Source organism: Mesoplodon mirus, assembly GCF_964341445.2.
Source record: "Mesoplodon mirus genome assembly, chromosome: 17".
Lineage (NCBI taxonomy): Eukaryota > Metazoa > Chordata > Mammalia > Artiodactyla > Ziphiidae > Mesoplodon > Mesoplodon mirus.
The window spans coordinates 7,988,029-8,005,397 of NC_138993.1; the positions used below are offsets into that span (position 1 = coordinate 7,988,029).

At 39.2% G+C, this 17,369-nt stretch overlaps 1 protein-coding gene across 5 annotated transcripts in view; it reads left to right on the forward strand.

The window, feature by feature from the left end:
- Positions 1–17,369, forward strand: part of B3GLCT (beta 3-glucosyltransferase) — a 112,482-nt gene that overhangs the window by 72,851 nt on the left and 22,262 nt on the right. For all 5 annotated transcript variants that reach the window (XM_082602277.1, XM_082602278.1, XM_082602276.1 and 2 more), the window contains 3 exons: positions 144–213; positions 10,123–10,236; positions 12,603–12,702. In XM_082602277.1, the coding sequence (XP_082458403.1) occupies positions 144–213; positions 10,123–10,236; positions 12,603–12,702 (284 nt within the window). The remainder of the gene's footprint in view (positions 1–143; positions 214–10,122; positions 10,237–12,602; positions 12,703–17,369) is intronic.

Sequence of the window (17,369 nt, forward strand, 5' to 3'; positions counted from 1 at the left end):
CTAAAACTTAATCCTGCAGACAAGTTTGATGTCCCCGACATTGGTGAATTTGAACTTGAGAGCATGTGAGAGCTAATGTGGATGTGCAGTTAAGACACATTGACTCACGTATGCATATATTTTTCTTTTTTTTTTTTTTTTAGGGAAATCCAGTGAAGAAGAAGGATATTTTTGTCGCAGTAAAGACATGCAAGAAATTTCATGGTGACAGAAGTATGTTTTGGGTTATTCATTTTTATTGAACTTTAAAAATGCAAACTGCCTTTAAAAAAACAGTACAAACAAGATATAAACTCAACCTAAATAAAAGGGACAATGACAAATATGTCATTGAAGTAAAAGCAGTTATTTAATCAGTATTCCTCATCATACCATTTCAATCACCAAGATCAATTAGAAAAGACAATTTTGTATTGCAACATGAGTGGTCATAGCCCTTCTAAGGACTGATTAGAGCAGTATTTTCAGTTGGAAATGGAAAAGCTCAGCTGTGGCAACCTAGGAGACAGTTAGTGAATAACAATCCATTTTGCAAAACAGTGTCCTGTTATGTCCAAGTGCAGTCTCTGAGCTGTGTGAAGAGTATGAGAGGGGATTTCAGGGTAACAGAATGCCAAAAAGAATGTTTTTCTAACACTGTTCCTTCTTTTTATATTTATTTCTAATGCACACATCAGAACTTTTAAGTAAGGATATGTATTTGCTCACATGTAGATATATAGAGAAAAGGAAAAATGTGCCTTACAAACAATGTTTCCTTCTTAAGGAAATCCTGCATGTATCGATAGATGAATGTTGTTTTTATTCAAATTGTTGGTGTCATTTCAGAATTCTACTAAGTTGTTATGATACTATTTTTTTAAAAGCCTACCTTAAATATAAATACATAATTTATCTCTTTTTCACCTTATTTCAAGCAGCACTTTTCTGAAATTGAAGGTTAGACAGTCTTTTGCATTTTCTAATTTTAGCACATATTTTAATGTTTTTCCATGAACAGACTCAATTTCACCAAGAGTATGATATTTATAGAGGAGAGATTTCTAAACCAGCTGTCTTTTTTTGTGGGATTAGAGCTATGTGGGGAGTTCATTTATATAATTTATGTGATAATATATTTACAAATTATATTTTAAAGGGGAACATATTTTCCAAATAAAAGAAAATTATAATTTGGGATTAAAGTGTTGTTTAATACACTGACATAAATTCAAATCTTGTTATACTCAACACTGTCTTAAAAGTACATTTACTATAAACCTTCATGGTTACCTAAAATAGGCATGATAAATTCTAAGTCCTATTAAATCAGCCTAAATAAACATATGCATTCATTATATGAGTCCTAAAATACTATCAAAAATCAATATAGCACTTAAAATTCCATTTATCATAAATTTAACCTAGATTTAATATTCTTTTGTTTTTTTCATAATCTGTAAGAGCTCTGTAGGATGAATTTTTTTTAAGTTTCTTTTATTTATTTATATATATATTTGGCTGCGTTTTGAGTCTTTGTTGCTGTGCGTGGGCTTTCTCTAGTTGCTGCGAGGGGGGCTACTATTTGTCGTGGCACGCAGGCTTCTCATTGCAGTGGCTTCTCTTGTGGAGCACGGGCTCTAGGCTTGCGGACTTCAGTAGTTGCAGTATGTGGGCTCAGTAGTTGCAGCACGGGAGCCCTAGAGCATGTGGGCTCAGTAGTTGCAGCGTGCAGGCTGATTAGTTGTGGCTCGCGGGCTCTAGAGCACAGGCTCAGTAATTGTGGTGCATGGGCTTAGTTGCTCCACATTGTGTGGGATCTTCCCGGACCAGGGCTTGAACCCGTGTCCCCTGCACTGGCAGTGTAGGATGATTTTTTACAGATACCTTTCATTAAAAAAGTGTGAAGGCACTGCAGAAATACAAAGGATCATGAGAAATTACTACAAGCAACTATGCCAATAAAATGGACAACCTAGAAGAAATGCACAACCTTCTAAGACTGAACCAGGAAGAAAAAGAAAATATAAACAGACCAATCACAAGCACTGAAATTGAAACTGTGATTAAAAGTCTTCCAACAAACAAAAGCCCAGGACCAGATGGCTTCACAGGCAAATTCTATCAAACGTTTAGAGAAGAGCTAACACCGATTCTTCTCAAACTCTTCCAAAACATAGCAGAGGGAGGAACACTCCCAAACGCATTCTATGAGGCCATCATTACCCTGATAACAAAACCAGACAAAGATGTCACAAAAAAAAAAACTACAGGCCAATAGCACTGATGAACATAGATGCAAAAATCCTCAACAAGATACTAGCAAACAGAATCCAACAGCACATTAAAAGGATCATACACCATGATCAAGTGGGGTTCATCCCAGGAATGCAAGGATTCTTCAATATATGCAAATCAATCAATGTGATACACCATATTAACAAATTGAAGGAGAAAAACCATATGATCATCTCAATAGATGCAGAAAAAGCTTTTGACAAAATTCAACACCCATTTATAAAAATCCTCCAGAAAGTAGGCATAGAGGGAACTTACCTCAACATAATAGAGGCCATTTATGACAAGCCCACAGCGAACATCATTCTCAGTGGTGAAAAAGTGAAACTGTTTTCACTAAGATCAGGAACAAGACAGGTTGCCCCTCTCAGCACTCTTATTCAACATAGTTTTGGAAGTTTTAGCCACAGCAATCAGAGAAGAAAAAGAAGTTAAAGGAATCCAAATCAGAAAAGAAGAAGTAAAACTGTCACTGTTTGCAGATGATGTGATACTATACGTAGAGAATCCTAAAGATGCTACCAGAAAACTACTAGAGCTAATCAATGAATTTGGTAGAGTAGCAGGATACAAAATTAATGCACAGAAATCTCTTGCATTCCTATACACTAATGATGAAAAATCTGAAAGAGAAATTAAGGAAACACTCCCATTTACCATTGCGACAAAAAGAGTAAAATACCTAGGAATAAAGCTACCTAAGGAGACAAAAGACCTGTATGCAGAAAACTGTTAAGACACTGATGAAGAAATTAAAGATGATACAAACAGATGGAGAGATATACCATGTTCTTGGATTGGAAGAATCAACATTACGAAAATGACTATAGTACCCAAAGCAATCTACAGATTCAGTGCAATCCCTATCAAACTACCACTGGCATTTTTCACAGAACTAGAACAAAAAATTTCACAAATTTTATGGAAACACAAAAGACCCCGCATAGCCAAAGCAATCTTGAGAAAGAAAAACGGAGCTGCAGGAATCAGGTTCCTGGACTTCAGACTATATTGCAAAGCTACAGTAATCAAGACAGTATGGTACTGGCACAAAAACAGAAATATAGATCAATGGAACAGGATAGAAAGCCCAGAGATAAACCCACGTGCATATGGTCACCTTATCTTTGATAAAGGAGGCAAGCATATACAATGGAGAAAAGACAGCCTCTTCAGTAAGTGGTGTTGGGATAACTGGAGAGCTACATGTAAAAGAATGAAATTAGAACACTCCCTAACACCATACACAAAAATAAACTCAAAATGGATTAAAGACCTAAATGTAAGGCTAGACACTATAAAACTCTTAGAGAAAAACATAGGCAGAACACTTTATGACATCAATCACATCAAGATCCTTTTTGACCCACCTCCTAGAGAAATGGAAATAAAAACAAAAATAAACAAATGCGACCTAATGAAACTTAAAAGCTTTTGCACAGCAAAGGAAACCATAAACAAGATGAAAAGACAACCCTCAGAATGGGAGAAAATATTTGCAAATGAAACAGCTGACAAAGGAGTAATCTCTACAAGCAGCTCATGCAGCTCAATACCAAAAAAACAACCCAATCCAAAAATGGGCAGAAGGTCTAAACAGACATTTCTCCAAAGAAGATATACAGATTGCCAACAAACACATGAGAGGATGCTCAGTGTCACTAATCATTAGAGAAATGCAAATCAAAACTACAATGAGGTATCACCTCAAACCAGTCAGAATGGGCATCATCAAAAAATCTACGAACAATAAATGCTGGAGAGGGTGTGGAGAAAAGGGAACCCTCCTACACTATTGTTGGGAGTGTAAATTGATACAGCCACTATGGAGAACAGTATGGAAGTTCCTTAAAAAACCAAACATAGAACTACCGTACAATCCCGCAATCCCACTACCTGGCATATTCCCTGAGAAAACCATAATTTAAAAAGAGTCATGTACCACAATGTTCATTGCAGCTCTATTTACAATAGCCAGGACATGGAAGCAGTCTAAGTGTCCATCAACAGATGAATGGATAAAGAAGATGTGGCACATATATACAATGGAATATTACTCAGCCATAAAAAGAAACGAAATTGAGTTATTTGTAGTGAGGTGGATGGACCTAGAGACTGTCATACAGAGTGAAATAAGTCAGAAAAAGGAAAACAAATACCATATGCTAACACATATATATGGACTCTAAAAAAAAAAAAGTTCTGAAGAACCTAGGAGCAGGACAGGAATAAAGACGCAGATGTAGAGAATGGACTTGAGGACAAGGGGACGGGGAAGTTAAGCTGGGATGAAGTGAGAGAGTGGCACAGATGTATATACACTACCAAATGTAAAACAGCTAGTGGGAAGCAGCCGCATAGCACAGGGAGATCAGCTGGGTGCTTTGTGACCACCTAGAGGGGTGGGATAGGGAGGGTGGGAGGGAGATGCAAGAGGGAGGGGATATGGGGTAAATGTATATGTATAGTTGATTCACTTTGTTATACAGCAGAAACTAACACACCATTGTAAAGCAATTATACTCCAATAAAGATGTTTAAAAAAAAGTGTCAAGGGACATGAACTAGCTGATTTTTTTTTTTTTAAAACAGCAAGCAGAAGTGCTCAAATTGATTTATTTGATTTTGAAGCTGCATTTGGAGTACAATATCAATGTTAGGGATGGGGGTGGTAGTATTTTCTCTTTAGAAACACATTTTTCAAGTTGACAGTAAAGCAGTAAAATTAGGGACCATCCCTGTTGTAGTTTTCATGTTCTACAGAAATGAAAAAAAAACGTTTGCTGATTTTAATGTAGCCATTTATAATAATCTAGTTTATTGCTTTCTTAACCTTGCATAAGGTTGTGATAACCCTTTCAGATATCTATCAAATGCTTTTGTATTTGAATTTTGAGTCAAAGGTCTTTAAAAATGATAAAATCTTCAAAGCCTGTTAGGAGCATTAAAACCAAGCCTCCCAAAACCAGCTCTTAATTTGCATCTGGGATCACTGCAGCCTGAGATCACTGCAGCCTGAGACCTCAGAGGAATTCTGAGGATGTCACAGCCGAGTTGCTGTGACCAGCCATTTTTAAACTTGGACCTGTTTGTTTGAAAAGATAGTCTAGGCAGCAGGATTTTAGGGGCTCTGATGTCCATTTTGCTTGATGGAAGTGAAACCTGCCCAGGCCAGGGTTCTGCTCCTCGTTTTGGAAACCTAGTTCAGTCACCAGTTGGCCCAGAGAATTATCCAGTAATCATTTTAGTTTCAGTGACAACGACATGGTAGCTGCTTCTGACTGCTAATATTTTTTTACATTTTCTGGTGTGTTTTTCACATGTATTCTGTCATCTGATTTCATGTTGACAGTTCCTTGCGATGTGGTCATTATTTTTATTCACTTGATATCGTAGAGAAAGCTGCCTTTGGGTTGAGACACAAATAGCTTGGCATCTTGTAGACTGAGCAGGGGACCTGGGGCTCAGGGTTTCTGGCTCCAAATCCCCAGTTCTTTCTGCCACAGAGAGCTGTGCTGTGCTTTCTGTGGATGTATTATAAATCTAATGCTTGATAAATAGTATTTGATAGCTGTGTTGATGCTCTGCTGTGCTCAGGGTCAGTTTTGACATGGCCAGAAGCTGTGGCAGGAGGCTTTTTATTTTCAGTAGCAGGAGGGGATCGCCAGGAATTCAAACCCGCAAATGATTTAAAATATACATTGAGCTGGGAATTCAGATTCCCATCTTGTCCTCGCATATTACTGCTTTAGTCAAGCAGAATACACAGACTGGGCGGTTTTGTTTTCTTTTTTCTTTCTGTGTGCACTCTGGTAGAAACACTTGAAGTTACAAAAACCAAATGACAGTGAAGGAAAAAATAAACACAGACAAGACTGTATTTATCTGTGAGCAGTTGAGAGCCGGCTACACAGTCAGTGACTTCTCCGGAGGCAGGCTGTCACTGTGTGTGTGCTGCCCTGGGTTCCGAGCCTAGGTGGACCCTAGCCATGGCCCCTACTCCTGGCTCCTCCAGGGACGAGGGTGAGGGATGGAACATTCTGTTTAAGGCTGTAGTCAAGGCAAGGGAACATATACATTGAACTCATTTTTCATACTCTTTTGAAAAAACTGATAATAAAGCCAAGTCCCAAAATTAGAAAAAATGATTTTACATCTTGTAATTTTTTTTTTTTGCCCAACAGTGAAACAAGTGTTTAGATAACTGCTTGTGTCTTGATTCTGATTTAGATGAAATAAAGCAACTTAGGACACAGTTAGCAAAAATATACTCTATCTTTTGGCTTAAGAAAGAAATACATATTGACAGCATTGGAACAGCAGTGCTGGCCGACATGCAAGCAGTTGGTAGGGTTTTAAAGAGACTCTGAAGGTCTTACATAAAGTGATGAACTGCCACAGCATGTGAAGTTATGTTTAAGCAAGGAAGCGATCTCTGGAGTTTAACGTTCCTCCTGATCACTTCCTCTTGGGTTATGTGTTTTTCCTTGTGTGACGTGAGCTGTCAGTGGATGTTACGAATTTTCTCTGTGTTCTTCTGCCACGCGGTTCCCAGATACCTCGTGGCCACCGTTTCTGTTCGCGGTGGCTTGAGGTGTTTCTCCTCCTGCGGTCTCCCTCTTGTTAAAGAGGTTAAATTGCCATTTGCTCAGCCTTTAGTTCCTTTTCACAGCTTCGTGAGCTCCTAAAAATAAACACTTTACTCCTTTCAGAATTAACAAAACCATGTTTGCTATCTTCACGGTAGTGATCTTCTCTCTAGGTCTGAGCACACTTACTCTGAAGAGTGTGTGGTAGCCGTGTTCCCTTTGGGAGGTACCATGGTGCAGTCTACTCACTGAAAACATGAGGGTTTGAATGAAAATGCAGCCAGCTAGCAGGCCACACCCCGTGTTAGATGAAGTGAGGGCATGAATTATTAAGGAGGGTTTGGTTCTCCCCTGACTGCTGCGCAGATGAAGACGGGCCCGACTGCCCTGAACTGCTGTGTTAGGTCAGCCAGGAGGGGGGCTCTTCCGTCTTCCAGACGCCTCATCTCTAAACCCAGGAATCAGAGCACACGCTTGGTGCTGTCGCTATGTCTCTCCCTGAGAAGAGAAGAGAAACCAGGGCTTTACTTTGTGGTCATACTGAGACAAAAGGTCCGTTTGTTAATTGAAAACAGCAGACTCCTTAAATCAAAACCATCATGCACAATTGATTGCGTGGTAGATTTTGTACAGGGCTCAAGTGTCAGTTCATTTTCACTTGTAGTCAGTTTTGTGTGTCAGTTCACTGGGAATAAAAGTGTGTTCTGTGCCTCGTAGGGAGATGCATCTCCTGCTTCCTGGCTTTAAAGCCATGTGTAAGACATGCCATCTGGGCAGAGGGTTTTTAAAAATAGTACAGTTTTTACTTTGCCCCAATTTTAAATTCTCTTGTGGCAAACATTCTGGAAAGAGGCATTCACTGTTGTTTTATTATGTGGGAGAAAGTATGCTTCTCTGTATTGAAAGGTCACATAGCAGATCACATAACTATATTGAAGTATTTTCTCCAAGTTTAGTATCTTTAGGAATCTAGTGCCTCAGTGCAATATGAAATATATTATAAATAATAGAATTAATTCAATTTTAAGCAATTTTGAGTAAATTCTGAATTTACTCAATTTTGAAGTAATTTTGAATCAACTCTGGTTGCAAATAGTCTTCACCTGCTGTTGTAGGAGACAGCCTTACTTTACAAATGCACAGGTGTTACAGTGATAAGGGGACATGATACACTGCTGGATGCTTTTGCTGTTAGAGTCTCAGAACACGTTACTGTGTTGAAATGGTCTGTTTTCAAATGATTGGTAATGGTGGTACCAGTCTTGTACGAAAGGATGAATCGTTGATAGGAATAAAACCTTCCTTTAAACTAGTTCCAAAAAGAGCCCTTGGCCTTTTGTTGGAATTCTGACAAAACCCAGTCCTCAGTCTGCTATTTATTGAGCACCTACTATGTCCCTGGCCCTGTGCGGGGTGTTGGGCACTGAGTCTAACAGTAATTCTTACCTTCAGTGACATTTCTGTTTCATCTGTTTCAAACGAAAACTGGAAGCAAGTAGTTAGGTGTAGTGAAGAGCTAACTCACACTTGATTTTAACTTCATTCCAATTAGAGAATTGAGAAGAAATGCCTGTCCTGTTTATTAAAGCTCTTAGAGCAAACAGAATCTGAAGGCTAAAGGCTGAGGAAAGTGCAAGCAGAATTTGCAGGACCCCGGTGCTGGGACCCATGGAAGTTCTTGGCCTTTCCTCACAGCTTCTTCCCCTTATGCAGTGGAGGACATTTTACCCAAGAGTGCGACCCCTAGCGGCTGCAGGCTGCGGGGAGCCTTGTCTGGGTAAGTCCTGCTTATTATATGCAAAGCAAACTGCCACTGCAGGGCCAAGGTTGATTTTTGTTGTGCTGGAATTTGGACACAGTAGGATTTCTTTCCTTTTTTCTTTTTTTTCCCCCCTCAGCGACCTTATCTATTATTTACTGCGTCTTTGTCCATTCTGGTATGGAGAAATCTTTATATCTGCCTTCTTATGATTGCAGAAGAATTGCATTTTAATGCATAAAAATAATACTTAGTGGCTTAAAATACGCAATTTGGAGATGACTACAGCAAATGTCCAGAGCTCATCGGTCTTTTTCTTTTTTAAAAGCTGGTCAATAATGGCTCTATAAAATGGTGCACTTTTGTATTTTCTACGTAAGGGCTGTCTGAGTTTCTCTCCCAGTTTGCTGACTAACATAGCTAGACACTTAAATTTGGTGTTGCATGGGTAGTTTTTGCATATCATTTATTTTTATTTAGATTGGGAAAAGGGAAAGATAAGTGATCTGATAGTCTCAAAATATTAACTGAAGATCTGGTTCATCAGAGTTGAGATTCTTAAATCAACAGAATATGAAATCTAGATATGATGATCTTTTCTATTAAAATAACAAGGGAAACCCCTTCTTAAAATTTAGAGATGCAGATAGTGACTTAAAAAAAGTACAGAAGAAAATAATTACTGGGATAGTTGGTCAAGTGAATTAATATCAAACAGTGATCAAGCAGATTTCTGTATGTCAGGTGTGGAGACACAGCTACCTTTGAGCATCTCGCCCTAAAATGCAGAAAACCAGGAGAGTTTTCTGCTGTTCGTGTTCACTGTATTAAAATAATTTATCTGTTCATGATAGAGTTTTAGAATCTGCAACGTTTCTCAATCTTATTTTCCCACATTTTCCGAAAGTGCAGCTCAGTGACATCAGCCATCATATGCAGTGATTCTCAGGGGTAGGGTCATGCCCTTTATAGGGTTGTGTGGTCCTGTAAGAATCTTCGGGCAGAGATACGCATAGTTTGAAAAGGTCCCCCCTCCACTGTGAGGGAGGCAAGTTTACATCTCAGCTACAACCGCATACAATATTCCAGTCCTTAGAAGTAATTATATTTCCCCCCCGTCAAAAGCATTTAAAAAGTCCGGTTGTGAATTTTAAATGAAGCAGCCTATTGGGAAAAGAGCAAAATTAAAGTTAAAATTAATGTAAACACAACAGTATAATCAGACTAGAAAATTTATCCTTATATGGAGGCAGTGTATTTATCTCCAGCAATGAGAAGTGCTCGGCTCTGGAGTATATGTGAAAATGCCTCAAGAAGAGGATTTTAGTCCTGTGCTGTTGGCATTTCTCAGGGTAGAAAGCAAGCTCTTAGTCTTGAGACACCTGAAGAAGAACAAGTAATGCTTCCCTTCCTTTATAGGTGGTTATCCCGCCGCTTTGAGATTCCAGGCTTCCTAGATGCTTGTGCCAGTGACGGTCCCCTCTCTCATTTTTTCAGTCCCCATCGTAAAGCAGACTTGGGCGGGGCAGGCAGGTCACATCGAATACTACAGCGATTACGCAGACAGTTCTGTTCCGACGGTGGATCTGGGAATTCCTAATACAGAGAGAGGTGAGTCCTTAGTTCTGACGACTCTTGTTCAAAATGTCCATTCTGGAGAATTCCCTGGCGGTCCACCAGAGTCCAGGTTTGGACTCTGCGCTTTCACTGCCGTGGCCCGGGTTCAATCCCTAGTTGGGGAACTAACATCTGGCAAGCCGTGCGGCGACCCACCATCCCACCACCAAAAAAAAAAAAAAAAAAAAAGCAAAATGTCCACTCTGTAAATATGGTGAATTAGGATACAAATGAAATATTTTATAACTAGTATAATTTTTGCCACGTGTCCGTTTCTTTCTCTCCTTCCCTCACATCTTTACTCAGGGTGTGGACGGAGTCTTGCAGGTTAAGTGCTGCTCTTACTGCTAACAAAGGTTACAAGTTTTCAGTCGGTCATACTGATGTGATTGACGCACATGACAATGATGCATATGACAGTTATGATAGAGTTTAATAATAGATTTCTTTGTACCTTCATAGTTCACTGTGGCCATAATGGGGCGTCCAGAGTTAATTTATCATCTTCCCATACAAAGCATCTCCTCATTTAATTTTAGCCATTTTCCAGCCAGGACTGTTACTCAACTGCTGCATGCCAGCCATTGGTAGGTACTGAGGGAAGCAGGAATGAAGCTGACAGTTTCCATCCTCCTGAAGCTTATGGTCTGTTATGGTCTAGGACGCATTTTGCTTGTACTTCTGAGTAGCACTTAACCACATTCTACATGGGCTATATGTAGTATAAGCTCATATATGCATCCATATATATTAATATTTTAATTAGTAAATTGTTGGAAGTATACCTGCTTTTCTCTTCAGATTGCAGGCTTTCTAATTCAAAACATTTTTTATTTCAAAAAAATGGAAGTAGAAATTTGGCCACCTCACTTTCAGATGCTCTTTGTTCATCTTTATTTATTTATTTGTTTATTATTATTATTATTTTTGTGGCCTCTCACTGTTGTGGCCTCTCCCGTTGCGGAGCACAGGCTCCGGATGCGCAGGCTCAGCGGCCATGGCTCAGCGGCCATGGCTCACGGGCCTAGCCGCTCCGCAGCATGTGGGATCTTCCCGGACCGGGGCACGAACCCGCATCCCCTGCATCGGCAGGCAGACTCTCAACCACTGCGCCACCAGGGAAGCCCTGTTCATCTTAATTTTTATCCAGTTTTCCTGCCATGTTTTTTCTTTAGTTTTCTGGTTTCTCCAAACCCTTTTATGGGAAAAAAAAAAAAGTAAGTTGATTATCTTGTTCTATAGAGTAATTTATCTTGATTATTTTATGGTAGTGTTGCTCATAATGCCTTGATTGATAAAAATACAGTGTAGATCAGATATGTCACTCCTGTAGTTATCGATTATTCTGACAAGGTTAGTAAACATATCACTAAGTCTGTCTGTTTTGGAAAAATGATTTTTGTTTGAATTTTCTTTTTTTTGTTTGTTTCTGCTAATCTTGCTTTTTAGACTTTGACTATAATAATCATTTATTTGTTGATGCATTCCTTACTTGATTTCTTAATTTATTTTTAGTCTGACCTTATTATTGCTCATATTTATATTCTACTTTATCCAAAAGGAATTTGAGGTGGCTTTCAAAAATACATACTATAATGGTTAAAAATACATAAAGAGATCAAGAATAAGGAAAATAAAGGTTAAATCAAGTGGTTTGTTCTCTATTGTGTCACCAAATACTTTGTTGAAAAGAGGGGCTTATTCTTTTTTATTAACTTGAGTTCTCTTCCCAAGCATTTCATTGCTACCCTGGCCCCAGCATTTTCCATTAAAGCTTTGATATCTGTTGGCATCTAAGGGACTGTGCCTCTGTCTTACTCAGTACTGTATCTTTAGTGACATGCGAGAACTGGCCACCATGTCTGGCATATTAGAAACTTAATAGCAAATATCTGCAAAATAAGTAATTGAAGGTGTAATATTGTACTTCTGCACCATTGTTTCCCTAAGGTTGTGATGCTTGAGGTTCTGATATTTCCCTTCAGAATAAGTAGGTCTAAGGAAAGATGCCAGGCTCCTGTAATTTCTTCGAGGTTCACAACTTCCTTGTATGTCTGGCGTGAAGATATGGGTCCTACCTGTACTTGACCTTGTGTAATTCCCCTCACCTCTCTAGGTCTTCAGTCCCTCATGTGCAAAATGAATGACTTTGACTTCATGATCTCTAATGTTCTTCCTGGTTCACTATGTCTATGGAAATTAGAAAAGGATAATTTTTAAAATTTCAAATTCTTAAGGGGCATGTCAGTGTTTACACTTTTACTTACGACACTTTAAAACTAAAAAATAATGTTTCCAAATGAATTATATATATTTTAAGGAAAATAATGCATTGTAAGTTTTCTTCTCACCTTTCCTAGGTCACTGTGGAAAGACATTTGCCATTTTGGAAAGATTTTTGAATCACAGCTATGACCAAATAGCATGGTTAGTCATTGTGGATGATGACACATTAATAAGGTAAGGAGTCATTCCTGTCCTAGGGTGGCTTTAAATTCTACATATATTCATAGTCAGAAACTGTGATGGGTACTTCTGCTGCCAGCCAAGATGGAGTAACAGGGACTGGATTTACCCTCCCATCTGAAACAACCCCCCCAAAAGGACACAATATATGAAATAAGTGTGAGGTGAGTCCTATGACTGCCCCAGCTAACTGTCGTAGAGAGTTTCCATGTCCCTGCTCAGGGAGGGGAACCCAGGTGGAATCCAGCTGGACCCTTGAGTTGAAGTGATGATGCTGAGAGTCTGGGGGAGACCAAGGCCATTAGAGTTTGCCGGACAGGGCACTGGAAAGGAGAGAGCTGCACAGGAAGAGAACAGAGCAGATCTGGGGAGGGGCCCCTTAAGTGTTCAGTAGAGTTTAGTCAGTGCATACGTATGAGGAGACCCCTGGAGGCTGGAGAAAGAACCAACCAGAGTGATTAGAGGGAGCAGTGCCCACCACTCTCAGAGGGCTGAGTATGGTACCTCTTCCCACCAGCCAGACTGGAAAACCCTTGATTCACAGGTATTGGGTAGAGTTTGTACAAGGGTCTTGCTTTAATAGTGGGAAATAGCTAACCCTAGACTAAGCAGTGCTTTGGTCGTGCCTAACAAATACTAAAGCAAGACCCCCAAAGACCAAACTGTTTCTAAGTAACTGGCCTGCATCCAAGAACAAAGCTCAAGAATATTATAGAAACACAAAACATCTAGCACCCAACAAAGTAAAATTCACAACGTCTGTGTTTGAAATGGAGGAAGCAATGAAATCTAACACATGTATAATTGGAGTCCCTGATGGACGAAAATCAAAAGAACAGAAATAATATGTAAATTACCAGAAATAAAAGAAGACCTTAATTTATATCTTGAAAGGGCCTAGTAGGTCCCAGGGAAAACTGACCTGGGATCATCAGCTTCTTCACATATCCTAGTAAAACTGTTAGATTTTGATCATAAAGTCCTCTGAGTCTCTAGGCAAAATGATGAAATAATCTAAAGGCCAAGAAGACTAGACTGGTGTCAGACTTCTCAAAATAACATAAGAAATATGGTAACAGTAGAGGAACATTTTCAACAAAGAAATTGTGACTCACAGATTTTATACGCAGTTAAGATGTTCTTCAGTATTGAGGCTACAGAAAAGGTTCTCAGTACATAAACTCAGGGAATAGTGTACACACATGCCCTTCCTAAGGAATATATTGATATTAGGGAAAGAAGTTCATGCAACTAAGATGAAATTTGGGTAAAACGACTGATGGTGAGCATTTCATGTATTTAACTTGTAGAACTAAAAGCACAACGGGTGGGGACATGGGTGAATAACAGTATGTAAATGTTATATGTTCTGACAAAGTAGGAAGTTTTCAACTAAAAAAAAAAAAAAGGAGGGAAAAAGGACAGTAGGATAAGATCATGGCCTATTGTACAGGTAATGGATGGAATTCGAAGGATACTGATGTAAAACTGACCAAGTAAGAAAAAAAGCATGGTAAGACATGAAAAGTTACATAGAACATAAATACCAGGAAAAGAAAACTTTCTAATATCCAGAATGTTAATAGATAAAGAAACACAGTACATATAGTATAATATGTATAACAATTCAAACCTAAAATAATTTTAGTGTTGAAATCAAACATCAGTCATATCACAAAATGTGAGTGGGTTTAACTCCCCTAATAAAAGAACAAACTTTTCACATTGGCTCATAAAACAAACCCCAACCCTAAGCTTTATATGAAAGATACATAATCATTCAAAAAGTCTAACAATAAAGGGATGGATAAGGTTTGCCAAGCCAATGGGAACAATAAAGATAAAAAAATTCGATTCCCAACTCAACAAGTTAGGAAAAGAATCACAAAGTCAACCCCCCAGAAACAAGGAAGAAAATAATAATGAAGATAAATGCAGAAATAATGAGGTAGGGGTCGAAAAAGCAGGGGATCAAACTAATGAACCAAAATTTTGGTTCCTTTAAAAAAAAAATCAAATTGTATTGAGTGATTTCCAGAAGATACCATTACATGGAAAAAGCCAAGTGCACAAGAATGTATTTAGTTAGCTTTCCTGTATGGAAGAAAGACGGGGAAATAAAACATACCCATGTAGACTTACCTGTACAAAAGACAAATGGACAGATAAGCCGGCAAACCATGAAGTAGTTTCCAAACGGGTGGATGGGAGGATCGGGTAGATGGAGTAGGGGGCGTGTGTGACCCTTTGCTGAGTTTACCTCTTAGTTTAGTTTTGACTTTGGGAAGCATGCTAATATTTTACCTATTGAAAAATAAATCTGTAAGGACGAGAAAAATCAACAAGGATGAGGAGAAAGCTGAAACAAATGAACCCAACTGCATTTCAAATGAAAACATAATCACACTAAAGGGAGAGTATAACTAATGCAAATAAAGACAGGATTTAGAGACACACCTTCAGTCAGGGGTGGGAGGAGGGGGGGATGTCAGACAACTCCTGAGTTTTCAGTCACCGTGTGGGTGAAGCAACTCTGAAGGTATTTTACGTACACTGTAGGGCTGAGTAGGTGAGTAAGTGGTAACAGTGTTGGTTGGGACCCGTGGTGCTCAGTGTGGGAGGATATGGGACAGGTCAGGGAAGAGGCCTAAGGTAGGGCTGGAAGATTGGAAGTGGAGAAATCTGCAAAAATTCATAATTTCTGTGAGACTCATGATTGCTCAAGTGTGTGTGTGTGTGTGTGTGTGTGCGCATGCACGCACACACATACACCTTCCTAGTCCTTCCCACTAAAGAAGAACAGAAGCAAAGATACCACCGTAACCCTGAGCAACTAATGACCAGAACTGATATTGCTCCTTTCCTACTAGAAGGCACCAGTCTCAGAGAAGTCACTGATTTTAAGGCTGAGGCAAGGAAGATACAAGAAGATATTTGGAACATTCTTTTTTATACCAGAGAGTAAGGAAGTGCTTAGAAAAAAAAGCAAGAAAAGTGCATGTCAAGAGGACACAGAAGTGAGCTTGGAAAGGTTCTCTTTGGCAGAATCTGGGACAAGAGCATCAATGTGATTAAGGATGATAATGGATTATCAACCATTAAAATGAGGAATCAGGGAGTTCATGCTTATAATAAAGAAATAAATAGATAAGTAAGTAAATGAGGCAGATCAGGCACCATAACAAAATATCACAGACTGGGTGGCTTAAAGAACACAAATTTATTTCTCACAGTTTTGGAGGCTGGAAAAGTCCAAGATCAAGGTGCTGGCATGGGAGATTTCGGAGGCATCTTCTGGTGTGGAGGTGGCCGACGGCCTGGTGTGTGCTCACGTGACCTCTTCTTTGTGTGCCATGGAGAGAGCGCCCTCTGGTGTCTCTTCTTATAAAGACACTAATTCTGTCACGGCAGGGTCCTACCGTTATGACCTAATTTAACCTTAATTACCTCCTTATAGACCCCCATCTCCAAATACGGTCACATCCCGGATTAAGGCTTCAATATATGAATATTTTGGTTGGGGGCATAATTCAGTCCGTAACGGGTGGGCTCTAGCTAGCAGGTTAACGAGGGGTTCTGACTGATAAATGTGGAGTGATGATGGAGCTGGAAAAGTCATCTCTTTGTAACCATCATAGTAAAGATGGATTCAGGCAAGAATCATTAACGGATGCTAAACTCGGGGTGAATTTGGATGAGGACCAGGATATTTGCTGGTTGTTAAAGTGTCTGCCTGGAGACTGAGAAATAGCAAAGGGAAAATTGTAAGTGTCCAGGGGAGACACCAGGCAGCACCGTGTGATCAAAATAGATGCTCCCATTGGAGGACAGGTGGACACCACATGCCAGGCAACATCACTTATATAATACTGCACCTGGGAATGCGTAACCTTGCCTTTATTATGAGGAGACATCAGACGAACCCAAGATGAGGATCAATCTATTAAAAAGGGGGGTGTGTGGGCATTTATTATTTTAAAATACCAATGCCATGAAAGACAAAAAGCTGAGGAACTGTTCCAGATTAAAGGAGAATAAAGTGAATAATAAATAAATGCAGTAAAGGATCCTGGGCTCCATCCTGTATTGAAGGGAAAAATTGCTATAAAGAATGTTATTGGGTCAGTCGATAAAATTGGAAAGTGGGTGTTAGCTTAGATACAAGCACTGTGTCACTGTTCATAGTTCTGGGTTATAATTAAGGCTGCTGTGAACTTTTGTGTACGTGTCTTTGTATAGTCATCTGCTTTCATTTATCTCGGCGAAATACTGAGGAGCAGAATGTTTGGGACATATAATAGGTTGTTAACTTTTTAAGAAACTTGTGTCAGTGGTAGTTTCTGAGGTGGCTGACTTTTCACTGTTCTTAGAATATACACATTGGTGTGTTTGGGGGGAAGGGGCATAATACAGATATGTGTGTGTGTATATGTGTGTGTATATGTGTGTGTGTGTATATATAGAGAGAGAAATTGAGAATGATAAAACACTAAAATGTATTAATACAATTTTGATTGCACTTGAACATTTCCATACTGTTCCTATTCATTTCTGTGCCTCAGGTTGCCTGAAATGGTAACAGATTGTTAAATGAAGTTGTTTTCCTGGTTTGGTAGACAGTTCCCTTTGATTGAACTGGAGATCTGCCAGCTTTAGCCACA